This window comes from Dunckerocampus dactyliophorus, chromosome 18 (assembly GCF_027744805.1).
Source record: "Dunckerocampus dactyliophorus isolate RoL2022-P2 chromosome 18, RoL_Ddac_1.1, whole genome shotgun sequence".
Taxonomy (NCBI): Eukaryota; Metazoa; Chordata; class Actinopteri; order Syngnathiformes; family Syngnathidae; genus Dunckerocampus; species Dunckerocampus dactyliophorus.
Window position 1 is genome coordinate 18,194,148 of NC_072836.1, and position 21,697 is coordinate 18,215,844.

At 42.6% G+C, this 21,697-nt stretch overlaps 4 protein-coding genes across 5 annotated transcripts; 2 read left to right on the forward strand and 2 right to left on the reverse strand.

The window, feature by feature from the left end:
* Window positions 1-3: 3 nt before the first annotated feature.
* rrp7a (ribosomal RNA processing 7 homolog A) lies at window positions 4-2,696 on the forward strand. Its single transcript, XM_054759634.1, has 7 exons — window positions 4-384; window positions 546-688; window positions 907-1,029; window positions 1,112-1,235; window positions 1,312-1,409; window positions 1,500-1,707; window positions 2,334-2,696. Exons 1-7 carry the CDS (start codon window positions 300-302, stop codon window positions 2,417-2,419), a joined length of 867 nt encoding a protein of 288 aa, XP_054615609.1. The 5' UTR covers window positions 4-299; the 3' UTR covers window positions 2,420-2,696.
* A 101-nt stretch (window positions 2,697-2,797) lies between these two features.
* Window positions 2,798-8,572, reverse strand: LOC129171199 (zona pellucida sperm-binding protein 4-like). 2 transcript variants are annotated; one of them, XM_054759629.1, is made up of 12 exons: window positions 7,466-8,572; window positions 7,240-7,364; window positions 6,782-6,902; window positions 6,383-6,517; window positions 6,136-6,308; window positions 5,070-5,149; window positions 4,870-5,003; window positions 4,614-4,797; window positions 4,409-4,547; window positions 3,844-3,913; window positions 3,021-3,152; window positions 2,798-2,941 (listed from the first exon to the last, which is right to left on the reverse strand). In XM_054759629.1, exons 1-12 carry the CDS (start codon window positions 7,656-7,658, stop codon window positions 2,844-2,846), a joined length of 1,584 nt encoding a protein of 527 aa, XP_054615604.1. In that variant the 5' UTR covers window positions 7,659-8,572; the 3' UTR covers window positions 2,798-2,843. The 2 variants fall into 2 exon arrangements, with proteins under 2 accessions (XP_054615604.1, XP_054615605.1); XM_054759630.1 differs by having other exon boundaries at window positions 7,240-7,606.
* wbp2nl (WBP2 N-terminal like) lies at window positions 8,139-12,508 on the forward strand. Its single transcript, XM_054759632.1, has 8 exons — window positions 8,139-8,305; window positions 9,447-9,555; window positions 9,649-9,787; window positions 9,889-9,981; window positions 10,079-10,282; window positions 10,371-10,478; window positions 11,312-11,394; window positions 11,520-12,508. Exons 1-8 carry the CDS (start codon window positions 8,247-8,249, stop codon window positions 11,574-11,576), a joined length of 852 nt encoding a protein of 283 aa, XP_054615607.1. The 5' UTR covers window positions 8,139-8,246; the 3' UTR covers window positions 11,577-12,508.
* A 571-nt stretch (window positions 12,509-13,079) lies between these two features.
* LOC129171204 (heme-binding protein 1-like) lies at window positions 13,080-20,257 on the reverse strand. Its single transcript, XM_054759635.1, has 4 exons — window positions 19,897-20,257; window positions 16,242-16,380; window positions 14,938-15,118; window positions 13,080-14,133 (listed from the first exon to the last, which is right to left on the reverse strand). The coding sequence occupies exons 1-4, from the start codon at window positions 19,972-19,974 to the stop codon at window positions 13,956-13,958; spliced, it is 576 nt and encodes a 191-aa protein (XP_054615610.1). The 5' UTR covers window positions 19,975-20,257; the 3' UTR covers window positions 13,080-13,955.
* Window positions 20,258-21,697: the final 1,440 nt, after the last annotated feature.

Below are 21,697 nucleotides of genomic sequence, written 5' to 3' on the forward strand. Positions count from 1 at the left end.
TTTTGGACAAAGCTTTGTACACAATCGGGCTGGAGTTGAAAAAGGACTTCCCGACTGTTTTCACAACGTTGTAAGCGTAAACGAAGGGGAAATTAATGAGTCCTTAAGTCTTATATCAATGAAGCCACATCGGAGCTGTTAAATAGACAATACAAATATCGTTGTATTTTCCCGCTGGAAAATATATATATGATTGTGATATTTATATTAGAATTATGTCAAAATTAATTACGTGTTTTAGTTTAAAAAAAAAAAAAAGTAGAAATTGACTTCCTCACTCGGGCTTGAGTTTTCTTCCGATGCGAAAGGTCACAAGCAAGATGGCGCCGACCAAGTGGACCCGTGCTAACGACAAGGCTTGTGTTATTCCAGAAGGTTTCACAGGTATTTTCACCACCAGTTTAGTCATTATCTTAGGAATTGTATACATTATGAACTCAAATGTTACATTTGTAAATGTTTAATATTTTACCTAACCCGCCAGAACTCTGAATCTACGCAACTATGGTTTGACGGTGGTGTTGTATTTGTTATTATTATTGCAGTGTTGCCCTTAAAGTTTTACTCCGACACGAAAGCGCAACACAGCTTGTACGCGAAAGAGCACAAAGTTCGGGCAGAGAATTGTCCCCACAGACCGTTGGACAAGACGTTGTTTGTCCTCAACATCCCCCCGTACTGCTCTGAGGTACATTTCATCCCAATTATGTTTCCATATAAAACTGGTTCAACCACGTGAAGACCACAATCCTGTCGAATGTTTTTTCAATTTCATTTGAATTTATTTTGCTAGAGGTGAGCAGTGGCAGTTAAATAGCCATTTCTAAATGAGTTGTAAATTCGTCTTACTGTTACTTCATAGCAACTCATCCACAGAAAACCCCCAATCCATTTTATGTCTTTTAGGATGTGGTCAAGCAGCTCTTCTCCCAGTTTGGCCCTGTGAAGTCTGTGGAGTTGGGTGACCACCCAGGCTCGTTTCACTCGGGTCCCAAACTGTCCAAACACTTCACACCAGCCCAGAAGCAGGTAGACTGGCATTCTTCTGTACATTGTGAGTTTGACATGTAGATGATTTCTCATCCTTCCTGCGCGTGTTTTGTCTTTTCAGTGTTTCAAAGTTGGTTACATTGTGTTCCATAACCGCTCCAGCGTTGCTGCGGCGAAATCGCACCCCCATAACGTGGCTTTGGTTGTCTGCTCAACACAACATACAGTTAAGACCGGAGTACCGAGTGAGTCAACTTTCAGGATTACTACCCCATATTTTAGGTATGTTTTTTTTTTTATTACATTTTTATGACACGGCAGAATGGATTCAGCAGTACAAAGACGCCTTTGTTCAGCCAGACAAACTACAAGGTATAGTCGATGACTTTATGAAGAACTTTGACAAAAAGAAAGAAAAGGTAAGTATTATTCTCTATTCCTTCAAAACTGAAGCACTTATTAGCGATCCACAGCCTGGCCTCAATGTGGTTTGTTTACATCTGTACCAGGAAGAGGAGCGCCAGAGAAAGGAGGTGGAGCAACAAAAAGACGACGAGGAGGGCTGGGTGAAAGTCACCAGGGGACCCAAGGGCAACAAGGCTCGTCCCCGTAGCGAGGCCGCTAACAAACGGGCAATACAAAAGGAGATGAGGAAGAAGAAGAGGAAGGAGCTCCTGAACTTTTACACTTGGCAGCATAAGAACACACAGAAAGAACGTAAGTTTGCTTTTTAGAGTATTGGTTACAGTAGATTCCTGGTGTCGATACCGCAAATGGGCGCACTCATGAAAAGCCCTAATATACGACTAATATATGTATAAAGGCATTTTAAATTGTAAAGTGTATCGGTACGCATCACTAACAATGCGAAATGATCAATAGCACAGATGGATTTGGAAACAGCCAAACCGCCAAAACAAAACAAACAGCAATGAAATTCCCAAATATGAGCACTTACATAATACTTTCTCGTCCCATTACATGGGTTGCCAGATGTGCGAAATGGCAAAAAATACAGGACTCAAGATGAGGGAGTGCCTGAAAAAGTGGACTAACTTGCTGGCTAAATATGTTCGCTGCCCCTAGTGGCTGAGAATTGCAAGTCACATGCTCCTCCCACTCCCAAGTACTGTATAACAGGGTTAAGATGCAGGCGTAAGTGCCGGCTTAGTGACTACGCTGGAGCATAACAAAGCCTTCACACCTACATCCTGTTATGTACATATTGTTTAATCACATATTTATAAATTACCGACTTAGGGTGAGGCGGGGATCTACTGTATAGATGAGTCAGTGGGTTTTGTATCTGTCTTTTGCCTTATTGTTCAATGTTCTTATTTCAGATATTGCTGAGCTGAGGAAAAAGTTTGAGGAGGACAAGCAGAGAATAGCGCTCCTGAGGGCTCAAAGAAAATTCAGACCCTATTAAAACCATCACCCAGATTCTTTTGGTCACGACATGACTGAATGTTGCCGAGTTTGTCATCAATCTGCTCTGCAAGACTTATGCTGCATTCAGGACGGCTGGGAAGTCGGAAATATCCACAAAGCATTCCCGTTGAAAATACACCCCAAAAATGTCCGACAACCTCAATAGACATGTTGGCCAGCAATACAGCATCATATGTACTTCATCAGTTGTTACAAAGAAAAACAATATAAAGTGTGGATTTTTCCATTCATACTCAGTGTGCTTATTTAAGTTAAGGTTGATTCTGAATGCTAATAAGGAGCAAATGCTTTCCATTCCTTAGCCATAGCTACTTGGGGTGGTGAGAGTTAAATCCCAAACCAAATACTTTATGAAGTGAAATATTTATTAGGATATTGCATTTTCAACTTGTGCATTAGAATCACGTGTTGCGTCTGGCTTGTGGCACTTCCTGTTGCTCAGACACATCAGCAGCAGCGTCATCAGAGCAGCCCCGATGCCAGAGAGGATACATGTCACCTGAAACACTGAAAGAATTATTCATACAACACGACCATAGTATTTTGAAAGGTGACTGAAATGATGGCGTTAGACTCACTGATCTGATGAGCACGTAAATTCTCTTCAGGTTCTGTGCTATTCTGACCCAGCAGCAGAGGGCCTACGGAGATCAGCTGGAAGGGATGTGGTTGAAATAAAGCCTCTCTTCTTCGTCTCTCCCCTTCCTGTGCTGTGGGGTTACATTATCTATTACTTCGTGCGTTTTTTGTTTTGTTTTTTCCCCCCCCAAAAAAATACTGGTCAAGCACTAGGACCAAGCAGAAAACGCTAAATTTACCCCCCGTTAGACCGCCCACAAGCTCGTCGGTTGGCCGTGCAGTGTCTTGGTAACGTGTGATTGGCCGTCCCCACTGTCACTCCATGATCACTTGTACTATTGCTTGTCCCTGTGATGATTCAGTTCCGCTTGTTCCATTAAACAAGTTTCAGTATTTTCACAGGTTAGTGGTTTTAAGAAGTGTGTATGTGTAATTATAATGTACAAATACGCAAGTGTTGCTCTATAGGCGTGTACTAAGCGTATTAAATGGAAAAAAATCTTAAGCTAGTATTATGTAGTATTCTACACTGGTCACTAGGCGTCAGTAATATTACATTGATCTAATAGGCAACACAGGAATTACTGTGATAATGTGACTCTTCCAATGCTAATGTGAGTCTGTTTTAAGTAATTTTCTATTAATATGTACACAGTATTTGGGTAATACCAGTGTAAAAGGTGACAATAGGTGTCTTATTTCATGTATACAGGACTCTGATGTTAAAACTTATTTAGAAGGTTGTCAAGTTTTCTGCGCTTCGATTTCTACACTTTTCGGCAACTCACCGCAATAAACGAGGGCTTGCTGTACCGTACTCACAAATGATGGCACACGGTTGTGCACAGTCAACCTCTTCTGTGCAGATTTCCACCCAGCAATAGAAGTATATCTGAGAAGTTACACCATGAAAGTGTGTCAGATGTAACTTCATTGTGCGTTCTACAAAAATACGTACACCAGTACCTCCTAAAAGTTAACCCCTCACATTCTTTAAAAATATATCTTTTCACACACAAACACTGACGAAAGCAAATTTAAAAAAAACAAACAAAAACTGACAGAGCCATTGTCTAAACCGCTGACAAAAAGTGGAGTGAAAACTTCCATAATTGTCACGTGAAAAATATTTGCAGAAATATGAGGGGTGTACTGTTAATCCCTGCCTATTTGCAGTACGGGGATTTCTTTTCTCCTAAATATGTATTTTTTTGGTAGACTGAATCCAGCAAAGAGCACTCAAGTCAATTCACTCAACATTTTCCAGCAGGAAGATGCTTTGACAAGACGCAATGTTTAACTGAAATTTGAAGAACTTAATAGGTGAGTCGCAACCCCGAACACCTGCGAATATCGGAAATCTACTGTATTTGATGAAGCAGCTTACTTCCTCCACACTTGGCTCTCCTTGGTCCAAGAAGGCGAAGGTCTTGACATCAAATCTCCTGACTTGGGAATGAGAATGTGTTTTTCCTTGCTTGTCCACAGGGACAGAACTTCTGGAGTCATCCAGCGGGTTAGGGCACCTATCCAAGAAGAAGTAAAGATGTCGGCTCCAGTGCACCATCATCCCCAAACCCCACTGGCCTTACCCGTTGTAGAGAAGCGTCCACACAGAGTGTCGAGATGCCGGGTAAGCGAAGCAGTCGCGTACGTGCAGGGAAAGTGTGGGGTCTGGTGACGGCTGGGCGATGGAGACCTCCACATATGCCGCTTTACGCAGTGGCAACATCAGTGGCAGCTGGTCCTCAGGAAAGAAAAACGTAAAAGACGCATCTAGGAGGAGCAAAAATCCCAAATACAGTCTCAAGGGTTTGGTGACTAGCAGATCTCACTACGTTTTATTACCTGTGGCGATTCTCATCTGCACTTTGATGGATCCGAGAGCAACCACGGGCGGCGGGGTGGTCACTGCATGCAGGGGGCGAAATTTTACTGCGCGTCTCACGTTGGATGCTTTGTATTCACACTCAATCTGGAGACTGGAAAATAAATGAAATTGGTTGCGAGCTCGTAGAGCAGAAAGCAAAGAACGCAACGTCAATCACCTAAATGGAGTGCGGTTGTCTCTACGTTGCTCATGCAGCTCCTGCAACTCTAACTCATAGATGACAACATCTCCGTCCACCTACAGGCAAGTGGGGAAGTTACAAAAAAAAAAAAAAAACAGTACATACATTAAAGAAAACGACATTTTGATGCGCACAATTGGTAAAAAAAAAAATGGGCGTATCCAATAACATACAAAAAAAAAATCTACATGTATAAATAAAAAATACATTTTGTTGTGCATATCAAATAGGGTATAAATAAAAAAAATATAAATATTAAAATGTCATACTGTATACCAGCGATTGGCAAAAAAAAAAGTAATTGATACACCCATAAAAATGTCATAATTATTTTTAGTGCCTATTTTATTTATACACTCATGTCTATTCAATTGCTCATATATATTTTAATTTATTTATTAAATTTTGTAATGTACATTTTTACATTAAATTACATTATATTGTAGACATACGGCTTCTTCCCCTTCCAAATCATCCTTGCTAGTTTGATGTTGTCCGATTTCGGATCAACATTTGCAATACGAGTGACTGTTGGAATTATTGGATTGCAGAACCCTCCCCAGTGTCCCCAGTCCCAATATGCCTCACAGTTATTAAATGCATTTTAAAATATAAAATGTGTCAGAATTGAATCAACAGGTGGAATGGGAGTCGCGGTGTCCTGTGGACGCTTCACTGTTTGACTGGTGCATCGCACAGCAAGGCCGACCAAAGTGTGAACGCTTCACGAAAAAAAACACTCAGTGAAGCAGAAAGACAAAAACACATTTTTCATTTTTTTTAGCAGTGGTACACGTCTCCTGTATCGTCACGTATTTATAAAATATTACCGACCTATTGTGAATGAGATGCGTTTTCTTCGGGAAAAACAGCCTATTTTCTGAGAAAAAAATATCAATACCTTCTTTTTGGATTAAAAAAACCCTGCAAATTTGCGGGGCTGTGAATGCGAATGTCCACTGTAATCCACCTCACAGCAACTCTTAATGTAATTGAATGCAATGACAGATTTACAGCATTGGAGTCAGCATATGTTCACGACCTTTGCTTTAACCCCACAGTCTGTGGCTTGAATCTTAAAGACGGCAGTGTCTGCGGTGGCGATCACAGGGATGCACCGTGGATGATCTTTGACGACAAGGCTTCTTGGGTCCATGGGTGGGCCTGCGTCTGTTGTTTTTACCGAGAACAACAAGTGTCCGTCCAGGGAGCAGGCTGGATGAGGTGCCAATGCAGAAAATCAATGACAGTGCCTTTTTTTGACCCAACTTTTGACTGAAGAATCTTACCGCCGAGTTTGTAGTAGCAGGTTGAGTCCGTTGAATCAAAGCAGCATCCCAGATTGGCGCAAGAATCCCTCAACAGTCTTTTTTGGCCACATTTCACCCGGAGGTCTTGGCGGACTGCACAGTCTCCAGGGGATGCTAGGAGAAAATATGTATTTTAGCAAAGTTTCCACAACGGCTTCTACAGCATACAGCATCATCGTACTGACACATGACAGATTTAAAAAAAAAAAAAAAAAAAAAAAAAAAAGCTTTAGCGACTTTGTAAAGGCAGAATTCCTGATGCAGCTCGTGTATTGGATCTCAGTCTGCGGTCTGCGGTCTGCGGTTGTATATTGGAAATAACCCAAGATGAACAGCTTCATGTCATGTTGATCCATGAGACAAATCTTCCGCACGCACGTGTAGGTGAGAGCTGCGTCCTCTCCGTGGATCGTCTTGTCAGAGGACAGCTGATATTTACTCTGAACCATCCATCCTCTCCTGTCAGCTGCACTTGCAGAGGGACGACCGCTTTGCTTCCCTGAGGGTTAAATCAAAAAAAAAAAAAAAAGAAAGTCACCACAAGTAAGCCATACACACCATTTCTCATAGAATCCAATGTTCCCCCCCCCCCGTAAACTTTCTTGTAAATAGTTTGACATATAATCTGGGATTGTAAATAGCAGATACCTGGTGGTGTAATGCTACAGCTGCTGCCTTTTAAAGCAGAGGGTAAAATACAATTCTAATTACTACCCTGTAACACACTTATGGGAAATAAGAATGACCACATCTTTCATATATTTTAACACTTTCTCTGACAGTCATTCAAAATGTTCGTAGAGGCAGGACTATAATGAAAGCGGGCATTGCTTTACCTTGACTTGAGCGTAGCAGCTGTCATATCTGCTGAAGAACACGAGGCTCTGGTTGTTTCGTCTGCCTGCTTGGACTCCACAGGAGCCTTCAGACTGAGGCACTGTGAATGTGGACCCTGCCATGTCTGGCATTACAGCAAAAAGCACATCATTCCAATCGATGGACAAGCATACCGGTACGGAAGTGACTGGTTTTTAGTTGACTTTGCACAAATCTGCATCGCACCTCTTACTCGTGGATTGCTTTTGACCTTGGAGCCGAACACGGCTTTTATTCCCCGGTGAGAGCAGCTGACTCTCGGCAGGACGAGTCTTTGCCTCGGAGACGGCGTTGAGCTCTTCTTTGAACACGGACAGCGTGGAACGGTCAACGTCAAAATAACGGAAATTAAACAAAATCGAGCCAAATTGCAATTCATCTCCTTGTAGATCAGATTTTTTTTTCAGTAGGTCGACTCACTACGGGGCCCCCTAGTTGAAGCAGGCAGGTGTCACGTGACAGACCAATTAGCGTTAATTGTTTAGAAGCCTGCTGCAGACCACTTGGGATTTTCACTGGCGCTCAGGCGACTCTGCCATTGCCAAACATGCTGTACTTTTAAATGTCAAGTTGGCCTAAAATTGGCCTAGTGTGAGTACGCCTTTAATATGGTAGCTCAAATGAGCCAAAAGATATATATTTAGAACTTATTTCCATTACAGAGGACGAACATACGAGCAAACATTAACATTTAAATGACCACAAATGATATCATGCAGTCATTTCATTTGTTTTCAGCCTTGCGGCTCAGATGGAAAAAACACTAAATCATATGTGACATTTTCCCCCCGTTGGAATAATGGAAATGTCAGTCAAGACGACGTTTTATGTAAGTTGTTTACGGCTTTTATTTTGTACGGGAAGCGACGAAGCGCCCATCTGGTGCCGTGACGTAACGCTTGTGACGTCTCGGAGCTTTCCTGTCAGTTGCGCACAAGCAACGCTGAGCGCAGGACGGTTTGTAGCCATGGCGTTTAACAGAAACCACTCTCAAAACGGCGGGGTTTTGATTAACAACGGGGAAAGGTAGGTGGATTAGCGGAATAAAACGAATTCGCGAACGGTTGCCTCACCCGTTGGCTTGTTTACTTTCCAGTGCCATGTCAACAGCTCGCTAGTTTAGTGGCCTACTTTAGCGTTAGCCTGGCAAACACCACTGTGCCGCGGGCAGTGTTCATGTGATGGCTTTCCAAATGCTTCTTACTAAACTAGTTACCAAACTGAGCTGATTATAATGACTGCCTCTGTTCCTTCTCGCATTGCTGCCCGTTCACAGGTTGGTGGCGAGTAAGCTCACTTTCGAAACAGGAAGTAACTAGCTTGGCTAGATGTTGACATCGTCCGACTTGTCAACATACAACGTCATATACTTGTTATATTGCATTAAAAGCAACTGTAGTAAATAATGTAAATCTTACACATAATAAATGACATGATGAAATAACAGAACGAAATGATGCACTGGCCGCTTTGATATTTTGTAAGCGATCTATAGTTTACCTGTAGCTTTGTGACATACCGGTAGGTAAAAAGTCGTATTATTAGTTTGAACTTAAGTCTTGGCTGGGTTTTTTTTCCCACATTTTTGCTGCTGTTTGGAAAAAAACAACTTAAAAAAACTTAAACTTTCTTCTTAAATAGTCTTTGTAAATTTTCTTTTTGTAATATTATGACTTAGTCTTAAAATATAATGACTTTATTCCCGTAATATTATACATTTTTCCCAACCTAATTATCCAAAAATGACAACTTTGTTTTGTTTGTTGCTCATAAGACTTTTTTTTTAAAAAGTATTTTTCTTTTTTCTTTTTTCTCATAATTTTACTCTTCTTGTAAAATTGCTGCTGATTTTTTTCTCGTTTTGCTGCTGTTTTTTGTTTTTTTTTTCTTGTTAAATAACATTTTTAGAATGTGCCGCTGGCCTTTAAAAAAAACATCCCCAGGCCACACTTTGGACACCCCTGCTTCATATTTGAAGCGTTACTTGCTTCTCCTAAACGTTTGTGATGTTTTGTCTTCTGATTATTTAGTAGCTAGTATTTAGCTGTGGTTATTTAGTAAATAGCATCTGACTGCTAAGGGAAGTAGCTTTTTTAGCTAACCTATGTGTAGAGGAAGAATACAATGGAGGCATTATGTAGATAATTACTTGTTTTTTCCTTCTCAGTGTTTTAAGGGAATGCAAGAACGTGGAGCTGTCATTCAGTGATGTCACCTGTAAGACAGACCTACTGAAGGGGACCAAGAAGGGCACTGTGTACCTCACGCCATACAGGGTGCGGCCCACATCGTACCACACTCATTTAACAGTTGTACTTCGTTTCACGTGCTACATGTCCTCTTGTTTTATTTTTTTGGTGCTGGCTTAGATGGTGTTTGTGTCCAGTAACACAAAGGATTGCCTGGGTTCTGCCATGTTCCCCTATTATCTGATGAAGGGCTGCAGCATAGAGCAGCCGGTCTTTGCTGCCAACTACATTAAAGGGACAGTGTCAGCCGAGCCGGGTGGTAGGTGTCCTGATTTCACGCTCACAACATAACAATAAATTGTCTACCCACAAAGAACTCTTTCTGCTTCACTACTGTAATTTTGTGGCATATCTTATCAGGTGGCTGGGAGGGTCAGGCACATTTCAAGATGTCATTCCTGAACGGAGGAGCCATCGAGCTGGGCCAACATCTCTTCAAGCTGGCCACACATGGTTTCGTAATTCGTTTCCGTTGTTGCAGTGTTGGTTTTTAGCACACTCTGTCGGCACAGTTCATTGCAAAACTCATCTCGCCTCCCTTGCGTTCCAGCGTCTCGTGCGACTCCTGCCCAGAATGGTGCCTCTGCACATCACGGCTATCCTTCACCTGGAATGATGAACGGCTATGGACCACCTCCACCTGCTCCGCAAGGCTATCCGTATGCGCCTCCTCCCCAGCAAAATGGGTACTACTCGCCCCCTCCACACCCTGCTGCTGGCAACATGGGCTACCCTTACCCAACAGCCGCCACAGGTGCGGAATGCAGTGGTTTCCCCTCTTCCTCTCAATGCCGACAAACTATGAATGAAGTTTTTTACCTTCTCACACTCTTATTTTTCAGGAATGTACCCATTAGGATATGACTACATGGCACCTCCTCCCCCGTATCCCGGACCCCCCCAAAACTGGGCTGCGCCCCCTCAGAACTGGACAGTTCCAGCACCTCCAGGTCTGCCTCTCTCCCTCTGGAGTTTTCCTCGTCCATGTCTGCGTCACTGCACCCGTCAGATGTGATCCGTCTGGGCCAAAGTGAATCACTTTAAATCACGCCACCTAAAAAAAAAAAAAGGAAGTAGTGGTGCTCATAATTTCTCATATGCTGTAATTTCACTGTGCCGTATCACTCGGTGGGCATCTCTATTTTGGTAAGAATGAGTGTTCATCCTCCGGCTGTGACAGATGGCGTTTACGGGGTGATTTTGGGAGCATTTCCTAAAGTATATACAAGCATTTCCCACAGGGCTGTTAATCTATTTGTGGCGATGGTGGGTCGGGGGTTGCGTAGTGACGTCATAGCCTAATTTAATCATTGGACATGCTGCATTTACATGTAATTGTGTAGGAGAGAGGAATAACATTGTGTGAGTGAGTTCAAAAACGTGAAAAATATGTTTATGTTCATCTGTTTGTGGCGGTCTGAATTTACTTGTGGTGGGCTGCCACAGATAAAGTATGCATGAATGGCAAACACTGTATCTCATCACCCAGATCTCACATTTTCATTGTATTCATTGTGATGGATGTATTCTTTCATGTATCTGTTCAAAAATACACCCACAAAATCTTTCATTTGCTGGACTGTAGTTCATGGTCAGGGCAAAGGGCACAGCTGCCATAAACACACCCATCCAACACAGTCAGTGTCAATCATGTGGAAACATTAGTACAAGTGCAAAGGCAGACCTGTTCATAAACATCATCATACAGTAATGTCATGTCTAACTTGACAGCTGGTGACTGTCTGTGCATCTACGAATGTCTTTGTGTTGTGTTTGATGGCAGGCCCAGGTAACGCCAAAGCAGCTGAAGCAGCAAACAGCGCGTACTACAATCCCAGCAATCCACACAATGTCTACATGCCCATGGTAAGCGACTTATTATGACTTCTTTTTTGTTACACTTGTGTGGAAATGTCATGTGACTTTGTCCCTTATTGGTGCTTAAATACTGTATTTTTATTTTTATTTTTGTTGCTTTTATTCCCTCAAAGGAGCGGCCTCCGCCATATGCACCTTACCCAAATTCTCCTGACAAGAAAGACAACTAAGGCTCAAAACACCGTGACACTTCCTCCTGATCTTCTAAAGATGGTTACATACAACGCAATACAGAAAACATAATGCAAGTGTTAATATGATATTTACGGGATACATTATAATGACTTTTTTGGCAGCCATATTGCTCCATAAAAGTTCCCTTTTATGAAATGCCGTCTAGCAGCTGCATCCTGGGGAACAAAAACATCCAAAAGTCCTCAGTGACTGTTCTTTTGTCATTTCCTGGCATGTGGTAAGGGGCGCAGTTTGGCGCAGAAAGACGGAGGAGTGATGAGGAATGTATTTTTATGGCAGATATTTATCACCACACACTTCAATAATTTCACAACAACAACCCCAATTATGACCAATGCATTTTTGCAGTATCATTTAAAGGACTGTACTATTTCCTATACAGTTTTTAGTGTGTGTGTGTGTGTGTTTATAAAAAATAGCAAGAGTGGGTTGGTGGGTTGAATAGATTAATTCCCAATTCCTGATATTTGGGCTATTTTCGATAGTATTTGTGACCAAGATTATCCTGCTCTTCATCAGTGAAATTGTATTGAAGTGTGCAATATTCCCATTTCCTATTGGTTATAGTGGAAAAGCAGCGATGATCCGAGTGACCCTGTGCTCTTAACCTTCTATTGTATTCATGTATGCAACGGCAAGCTGAAACCCGAAGACTCCTCTCCGTGTAATTAGGCCAGTGTGCAGTTACCAGGCTTCATCATTTAGACAACTGCGGTGTTTTGCCTCCCGTAAAAAGCCCTGAGGGTTGACCATTTATTTCCAATTAAGCAGTTAACGCCTATTTACACTTCTTTGCACACTTTTAGTTGGGAGTTATCTTTGCTTTAATCATCAAATGTTTGTGAATTGTTAACGTAGCTGAATTTTGTTTCTTAACTGAAATCCAATAAATGTGTCATTTATTGAATATAGCACTTCCTGAGTTTTTGTAGTGAGTAAAAAAAAAAAAAAAGCTTTTTGTTTACATGCAGCAAACAAAATGAAACAGGGCAGCTTGTTTTTGCTTTGTCTGTGGTGCTCATGTGGCTAGATGATGTCATTGTCCAATTTGCATAACTGGCTGTGATTCATCTGTATGTACTTTTTATAGACGCTGAGAGACAAAAAGGGAGCAAAAAACATGAAAAGCAAAACAAAGAAAATAACAGCATAATACAGCCAGGGCCGTATTTAGTCAACTGGGGGCCCAAGTCAAACCCAGCCATTGGGGCCCTCCACATCCTTGTACTGCACTGACAAACGTTTAATTTCCATTTTTACAACAGGTGACTGATTTACGCCACTATTGAAATCTTTTGGTTATCTGTCAGCTTAATTACATGAGTTAGATTGCCATGTTTATTTTAAAAATCCGTTTCCCTCTCGCCATGCACTCTTCCTCACTCCACTGAGATAACACAAACCGCGCAGCAGAGTTACGATGCCATCCACTGTACGCGTTGGAGCGACAAGCTCCATTTACAGACAGTCTCTTTATAATGTGTTTATGTACGAGGGTGAGCACGTAGCGGCAAATTTCGAGTTTTTATGACTGTATGGGAAACACTGAAGGTAAAAAGACATCATTCCATCACACATTTTGTACAAAGAAATGAACACATTTAATGTTGCTGTCCTATTTGACAAAATGATCAACATTTATTATTTTATTTTGTGAAAGACTCGGTCTTACCACACAGTCACACTGTACAGATACATCACATAAAACGCATCCAGGAATCCAGAGAAATAAAAATGGATATGCACAAAAACGTACTTCACCACATGAAACGGTTACAGGTTAACGTAGAATCACAAAGTGACATTTTTCATAATCACAACACAAATAGCTCGCAAGCAAACTTCCTGTCGCAGCCATTCAGTTCTACTTTATGGCTTTTATTTCCAGTTCCTATTTGAGAAAGAGGAGCTCTGCTACTTTTATTGCTTTAAGTGTCATTTGGACTACGTTTCTGTGACGCTGAAAGCTGAAATGGATGCAAAACCCTGCAGTCTGTTTAACCGTCTGTCTTTTAGCTGGAAGGATTCACTTCTAATTAATCTACATGGGGATTAATGGATGATTCTTTGCTCTTTAAGTGGAGTTAGTGTATTTTCTATTCCACACCGCATGATATTTTCCACACATTGCTGGTCTCTTGGCCTAAGCATACCGATAGAATCCACAGTGAACCATATATTTCTATTAGACTCACAAACATACTTAATACTACACTTGTCTTGTGCTTCAGCAATGTGAGGAATTCTGTTCAATTACAAAGAAAAGGATTAAGTCGCAGCACGGCGCCTTCTCTCCAATCAAATAAAGCTGCGGGAGTGTCGGTGAATGAGGAGCCGGAATGAGCAAATGGCTGCTACGGCTCTTCCTGTATAAACCACACCTCGTTGCGGCGTCCATAAGGCTTAATTGGCGAGTCGTAGCTGCAGCAGAAGTACTGCTTGCGCTGGAAGGGGGCCGTCTCACCGAGGGTGCGCGTCAAACGCAAGGCCTCTGCTCGGTACTCGCTCTCGCCCGCAAAGCCTCCAAACTGCCTAAAAACATGGAAGAAGACAGTCAGGATTTCAGTGCACTTGTCAAAATGGATCACAATCCAGAGTCTATGATGGACATTGATAGCTGAGACCATGTAATAACTATACTTCTATATTTAATCACACAGCTGCTACAGGACAGACGGGAGGCTTAAGACTAAACTACAGGGGATCCCTGCTTTTCACAGGGCTTTTACGTCCGGAACCCCCATAAAAATGTATTTTTGACACACAGTTTTGAGGCCGGATTGACTGCCGTAGCCGAACACAACTATGGTGCGTTCAAGGACTGCCGAACAAAGTGCGAAATGTCAATGCTTGATGAAAAAACACTATCAGTGAAGCATGTGGCTTTCTAACAGTGCTGCGTGGGTGCTGTACATTACCAGCTTGCGGTGAGTGAAATGTGTTTTCTGTGGGGAAAAACTATTTTCGGGGGGGGGAAAAGAATTTTGAAAAAAAATCCACAAATTTCTGAGACCCTGAGAGCTGATTTGCAAATCCACTGTGTTCACTTTATGAGAAACGCTGTACATCAGGCGTCTCAAACTCGCAAAACGAACATGCACAGTACATGATAGCACAACATGTAACAGGAAAGTAATCACACAGGACAACAACTACTATGGCAGGCTTCCCAGCATGCTTTGCGGCACTTGTTCTGTAAGAAGTTGCCAGAGTTCCATGTTTAGAGTTAGGAGTTGAGTTGAGTTGAGTTTGAGACCCCCTGCTGTACGTCCAACTTAGAAAATGGTTGGACTACAAACCTGCAAGACACAAATTGGAGCTGTTACCGACACCTACAGTGTATAGACGGTCATCCCTGGCCGGTCCTCAATCTTGATGGCACTGTCTGTGGGGGTCGGGGGGCTTTGCTGGTAGACTGAGGGGATACGGATGGCGACCACCAAGCGGCGGGATAGAACACCGTCATTCCGAGGGTACACGGTGATGATGGTGGGTGCCGCCGTGCCCATCGCTTCACCTTGTTGACAGATGAGAATGCAGGCGTTAAGGCACGAGAACTGATCTAGAAAATAGTTGGCTATTTTGGCGCTAGAGTTGCACAAACCAGAGTTGTGCATCAGCAAATCCCGACAGACTTCAACTCAGCAAAGATGAACCGTGGGTGATCATTTTGGGTGATCATTTTGCTTTTTCTTTTTTTTTTTTGCGGCTTCTGTGGCACACTTACTGCAATAAACGGACCCAGCTTCGTGCGCAACGCCATAAACTTTAAAAATGTATCCTGGTGGTGTGAGGGGTGTTAAAGGGTAACGGCACCGTCTCCACTTTGACCACAGAATGGTTGGGGCCTGCAGTCATAAATGTTAAACATCTTTAATATGTATGATCAAAAATCCCTTTGTGAGGGGTCATCATTGACGATATCCAAGCCACGGACTCGGTTACTGTCCGAGTCATGCATGGCAGTCACTGTTCACTTTCCAAATGACCCCTTGGAAATGAACTTGTATGTACTGCTAACCAGGGTAATGCACGGAACTCACATTAGAGCGCACATTTCAGAAGTACTTAAGAGCAGTCAAAGAGTGGACACTTGCCAGTGAGGTATGAGGTTCAAACATCGTTCTCTCACTTAATCGTGTTTTTTCAAAAATTAAAATACAGCAAGTGTCTTATTTGTCTTAAATGGCTCATCTACTCTTACTTTGTCTGTTATGTTGGATAATACAAGTGTAAATGTGACTATAGGGGTGTTATTTCTTGTCTACAGGGCTCTAATGTTAGAAACTGTACTTAGGACGTAAACAGGTTTTCTATGCCATAACTACGAAAATATCTGGAACCGATTAACAGCGATACAGGAAGGATTACTTGACGGCAAACCATGAAACCCACACCAGAAGTGCTTAAGAGATTTCATCTACTTGAGAGACATGCGATGTTGTGTTTTTGATTATTGCTATTTTAATCATTTGCCGTGGGAAAATTTCCGAATTCAAACAAATTCACCACGACCAGCATTCCGGAACAGGTCACATTTAGCTTTGGAGGTTCCACTGTATTAGAGGAACTCCTTAAAGCAGGTCCACGTGTGACAAACCAAACAGAAAGCATGGTAGTGCTCTACCATGAGGCCTTACCTTGTTCATTGCTTCCCCCAATGTACATGAGCAGCTTCCTCACCAGCTCCCCTGTCACCTGGTCAAACGTGCGTCCCTCAGAGGAGACGACGGCGTATTTGGCGGTGTCATAGCGCCGTACCTCAAAGCCTACTCCATCCTAGGGGAAAGTTGCAAAATGGGAAAGGTTTAGGCATTAGTGAGCCGACAATAGCCATGCAATGCACACAAACACCGTTTTCTCTGGGAACGCAGAAGGGAGGTTAACTGGCATGATGCGGGGTCGTGCACTTCAAGGGCATCAGTGTGTGTGCGCTCGATGGGTATTTGTGTCTTCCGCACAATTGCACACACATGGCTGTGTGAAACGAGCGCGGCCCGGATCAAAAGGTTGAGATGAAAACATATTTTGCACTAATGTGACTTCATGTCTGCTGCTGCTGCTGCACTGAGTTCAGTCAGGCTACACATTATAATGGGCCGGAGATACACAATCTTACGTAACGCAGGCAAACGCAACTTGCAACCCCCAGCGCAGCATGTTGACGTGGTGCAACAGTCTTTTCACGTGATTAAGTGTGGAGACGCAACTACATCGCTGTGTGATGACCTTAATAGGTTTTGAGGGAGTCTTCTCAGAAATCGTTAGGCACGTCTTCACTGTGTTCACGTGCTTGTGTAGTGACTCACTCTTTCTAGAAGGTTGCCAGCATCACATTTAAAGGTCAGTCATTCTTCTCGTCATCTTTACTTTGTCCTTCGTTAGCGTCATTCCTTTGTTGCAGAAGGCTCGACCCTAACCGAAACGGACGCCAACCGAATCAATTTTTCCCATAAGAAATAATGTAAATCCAATGAATCTGTTCCAGAGGGCCAAAAATGTCAGCACAAAACACATTTTTAGAGTTTTACAGGAATAAAACTTGTCAAAGTGAATATAAATACTGTACATATAAATGATGAATGATCATTTAAGGTCGCATTCACCTTCATTGAGGACGTGATTGTTGCAAAAGACACAATGTGGCGGCGAGATCAACACCGACACCACCTTCCTGTTTTGCCATGAGTTTTTTTTTTTTTTAATTCAATATTGTTTCTCACCCCAAGTCTCTGCTTTTCTTTTGATCACGGCTGCAAAATAACCCAAAGTGGAGCCAAAGAAAGTGGCAAGTGCCAACATTTTGATCAAGATGGTGAGAAACACTTTTGAATTCAAGAAATAAGTCATGGAAAAACCGGAAGGTGGTGTTCATGTTGATCTTGCTGCCACAGCGTGTCTTTGGTATGAGTGAGACAATGAATTCATTGGTCACATGTTACCTCTTTCATTGTCTGATAACGATACTAGCAAGGCATTATATTAACAGTGGCTGGTTCCTCATTTTACGTTCATCTAAAAACATTTAGTTACATTCCACCTTTGCCTTGCCCAGCTGTGTGTGTGTGTGTGTGTGTGTGTGTGTGTGTGTGTGTGTGTGTGTGTGCGCGCACTGCCAGGTAGCTCCTCTGTATTCCGTGTCAGTTTTAATTAAGAGTGTACAGTGTCAAGCGTCAGATGGGTGCCCAAAGCGTCGGGTGACAATCTCTGATTTCAGTGCCCAACGTGAGTCCGCTTTAGAGATTTGATGACCCCGCCTCCAGCTTTTGACTTTTCAGCACCCTTTAATGAGGACCACCGTAACAGACGCTATCGCGACCTTGGGGACATCTGTGGCTCGTTCCCAGCAGCGTACATGCTGACAGAGTGAAGTTATCACGCATTGTATGTCAGTTTCAACACATACGCTGACCACGCCGCTTGCACAGTCAAAAGAAGATTCAACACACGTGCTTGCTTCCCGCATGTCACTGAAATATGACTAAAAACGTTCAGTATGATACAGTGCAGTTGTACAGCACTGCAAACTCCTGCAAGGAGCCATAATGTTGTGATCGGGTGGTTTATTTGCAGTGTATATGGCTTCCCTGCATGCTGTGCGGCACTTGTTTTGTAAAAAGTTGGAAGTTGCGTGTTTAGAGTTGTAGTAGTAGTAGTAGTAGTAGTAGTATTGTGTGCTTACTTGCTGTCATTTTCATGTCGGCACCGTGATTGTAGTTAGTGTTCTGTCTAGTGTTCATTTCATTGTGTGACAAGCTCACCGAGGGTTCAGTGTTGGCTTGTGCTTGCCTTACTAAGTGCCTCTGAACTCACTCACTCACTCACTCACTCACTCGCAGGCAGCACTCGCACTAATCTTTGATGTCAAGTAAGGGGCCACAAAATATGGTCCTGCAACTTTGAGACCCCTGCCCTGAAGCGGTATAGAAAATGCATGAGAGGATGCTCCACCTCCTTTAAAGAAAGCAAAAAAAACGCAACGACCGGCAAATGTAGCGACGAGGGACGTCCCGATATTGGTATAAAAATGTAATATCGGTAGATATCGGTATCCGGGTTTTCCCATGGGCTCCCGTACCGGCCGCCGTCGAAGCATCCGGTGTGGCCACTACGTGGAAATACTTCGTCACGTCCTGTGTTATTCCTCGCAGTCGGAACTGGGCCTCGATGTGTTGAAACCACGAGCGTGGGTTGCGTTGCCGGCGCAGGTAGTGCCGACGTTAGCCAGCTCGTTACCTTGTAGCGTCGCCGCTACGCCCTCGTTGTTGTCACTGTTGTCAGTCGACATTTTTACCCACGTCGAGCGTCAACAAATGCGGAGATGTGGTTCACAACGAGACAGGAGTCGAGGTAGGTGGCGCCAATCAGTTTACTCTCAACTCTTTAGCAACAGCTTAGTGGCTGCAACAACCTCGTGACCCGGAAATGGAAGTACACGTGGTGAATGTCTACGACAATATTGTGGGTCATGGCAATGTGTTAATCCCACGACAGGAGACGTGTGATGTTACACATATCCGTATTGGTTGATATCTGAATCGGAAATTGAGAGTTGGACAACATCGGCAGATCGGATATCGGCAAACAAGCCAATATGGGACATCCCTCGTAGAGACTTGTCCCTGGTCTTACTGGACACTTTTAGAGACTGACATGAAAACACGTGTCACCCTGGCTGTGCGCCCCCGCCCCCCCTTCCCCTCGGTGTTGCTTGCGACATTAATAAAAAAACAAAGTAAATGACAGAACATTTGTTTTGCTTTTCATGCTTTTTGGGTCACTTTTTGGCTCGACCATCGCCACAGACTGAATCCAGTGTTGTGGAAAACATCATATGCCTCCTTATGAATCTGTGTGGAAATGTGTCATTCCGTCAAGAACTAGTCCACCAATGTCCACCAAGGAACACAACCCCCCCCCATGCCTCCAATGTGTATTAGCAGCAGTGCATTGTGGGTCAAAGCAGCACATGGACATGTAGAGAAGTAGCTGCCGGGCATAGCTTGGCTGGCTTCACTGCACTCTCGCCAACCTATAAGAAGGGAAACATAGTAAGGAGTGGAGTGAGCGGGGCCATGGAAAGGTCGTGCCCCCACCACCACTACCACCCCCGCTCCCTCCACGGTGACGTCACTGCCCTCATCGGCAGAGGGTTGACCACAAGCACGTCTGACCTGCAGGCTCAGGTAGCTCGCGTGCACGCGCACGCAGCGAACAAAACAGCCTTCGTCGGTCAATTAAAAGACATTTACGCAGCAGAAACTTCTAGAAAATATGTCCACATGACTGACGTACCTTGGTCTCTGTGCTGAGCAACTTATATTCCGTCTCCTCGGTGTTTCCGAAGAGCGAATTCTTGATCATGCCAAACATGTCGCTCCTCTCTCTTCGCTTGCTTTTCCTTATTTTTGTTGTCGCCTTCGTCGCTTTTGGAATGATAAGCCCGATAAAGTAACGTATTTTTAGTATTCACTTGGATCTTCAGCTCTCACCAGCCAGTGTGTGTCCCGGCTGCTCCTCATCAACGTATTGTACAGCCAGAACTTGGAGATGCTCTCTACTCTCCTCCTCCTGTGGGAGAGAGAGAGAGAGAGATGATGGATGCAATGTCTCCGCCTTCCTCTTCCTCCTTCGCCCTTGAAAAACACAGTGTGGTGCTACTTCAGTGCTTTCAATGTTCAAAATGGGAACATAAACTACACGGACAAAAATATTAGGACTGGTGATTTACAGGAAGTGCAAATTAGGAGTTGGTGGGCTGTACTGCTAATTGTTTTTATGGAAGCCCGTTTCCGCCACTGAAAGAAAAAAATATCCCAACGGTAAGTCATAAATACGACATAAAATGTGGAAACTATGAGAGAAAAAGTCATCATTACGAGACAGTCAATATAAGATACAAACTGCGCATGCGTCACTGGAGCCATCAGTCGCATGGCAGCGGGCACAAACGCAGTGTGTATCACGTAATTAAGACTTTTTATCTCATAATTTCACCTTTTTATCTCACAACTATGACTTTCCTATCTCATAATTATGACTTTTTATCTCTTAAGTTCTACTTTTGATCGCATAATTATGACTTATCATTGGGCTATTTCTTTTCTCTCGGTGGCAGACACGTGCTTTCATACATTTTGGTATCCGCTAAAAGTAAAGTATTGCTAACAACGATACTGACACCAGTTCTTTTTACTCACTGAATGGTTTTGTGATGAATAAACAAAACAATGGAACATAGGACAAAGATTTTAGCCCCCAAAATATTTTAAAATCTTATTCGCCTCGTAGTTCGAGTTAAACTTATTGTTCGGCATCTTTGAATAACCTGAAACATTGAAATATGATGTATTATTACTAAAAACTACTATTACTGTTAGTATAGCTAACATGCTTGGACAAATTTAATGATAAACACAGTCATGACATGGTGATAATAATAATAAAAGTTATAATGAAAATTATATATTTAATACAGTTTCAATTTTTTGGGTGATCAAAATTTGCATTTTTCTTAAATAACAATGTTTTGTTATTTATATGATAAATTGTCATATAAGTTTGTATAATATGAATTACATATAATTGACAAATGTGTAATATATTGCATTGTGTGTGTATGTATGTATGTATATATATATACAAAATACACACACACATATCTTTATATACATAAAATGTATAATAGTATTGATAAAGTTAATATAAATTGTATATAAATATATTTAATTATGTAAAAATATCAACTAAATAATTATTTCCTTACATACAACTCTTCCTGTTGAATGAGGCAATATTTGAGAGGAGAGACTTTAACATATAAGCAAATCACTCCCCCAAATATTGTCTCATTTAAAGGGAAGAGTGGCTGCTGAGGACTGTCGTTCACCAGCCACGCCGGTGAAGTCTTGAGCATTTGCATACAAATCATCTGTGATCCTGTATCGACGTAATATCATAAAAACTCTTGCAGTGCTTATTATCATATCACGATGGTCACGTTAGCCCCTTCTTCCAGACCACCTTGTCCCCTTTTTCATGTTGGAGTCCGTGACTCCTTTTGTTTGTTATGACTGCATGTGCTCCAGGAGGCGCA

What these genes read in the sequence shown, in the direction of transcription:
- LOC129171199 (XM_054759629.1), bottom strand. Translation starts at nt 7,658, where the DNA reads ATGAATTGCAATTTGGCTCGATTTTGTTTAATTTCCGTTATTTTGACG. An exon ending in CTGCTACTACAAACTCGGCG is followed by an intron (nt 6,309 to 6,382) that starts GTAAGATTCTTC and finishes CACCTCATCCAG; the next exon opens with CCTGCTCCCTGGACGGACAC. An exon ending in GCAGATGAGAATCGCCACAG is followed by an intron (nt 4,798 to 4,869) that starts GTAATAAAACGT and finishes TGCTCCTCCTAG; the next exon opens with ATGCGTCTTTTACGTTTTTC.
- LOC129171204 (XM_054759635.1), bottom strand. Translation starts at nt 19,974, where the DNA reads ATGTTTGGCATGATCAAGAATTCGCTCTTCGGAAACACCGAGGAGACG. An exon ending in TGCTCAGCACAGAGACCAAG is followed by an intron (nt 16,381 to 19,896) that starts GTACGTCAGTCA and finishes ACTTTCCCCTAG; the next exon opens with GATGGAGTAGGCTTTGAGGT. An exon ending in GGGATGACCGTCTATACACT is followed by an intron (nt 14,134 to 14,937) that starts GTAGGTGTCGGT and finishes CCATGTTTTTAG; the next exon opens with GCAGTTTGGAGGCTTTGCGG.
- wbp2nl (XM_054759632.1), top strand. Translation starts at nt 8,247, where the DNA reads ATGGCGTTTAACAGAAACCACTCTCAAAACGGCGGGGTTTTGATTAAC. An exon ending in TGTACCTCACGCCATACAGG is followed by an intron (nt 9,556 to 9,648) that starts GTGCGGCCCACA and finishes GTGCTGGCTTAG; the next exon opens with ATGGTGTTTGTGTCCAGTAA. An exon ending in ACAATGTCTACATGCCCATG is followed by an intron (nt 11,395 to 11,519) that starts GTAAGCGACTTA and finishes ATTCCCTCAAAG; the next exon opens with GAGCGGCCTCCGCCATATGC.
- rrp7a (XM_054759634.1), top strand. Translation starts at nt 300, where the DNA reads ATGCGAAAGGTCACAAGCAAGATGGCGCCGACCAAGTGGACCCGTGCT. An exon ending in TATTCCAGAAGGTTTCACAG is followed by an intron (nt 385 to 545) that starts GTATTTTCACCA and finishes TTATTATTGCAG; the next exon opens with TGTTGCCCTTAAAGTTTTAC. An exon ending in AGTTAAGACCGGAGTACCGA is followed by an intron (nt 1,236 to 1,311) that starts GTGAGTCAACTT and finishes ATGACACGGCAG; the next exon opens with AATGGATTCAGCAGTACAAA.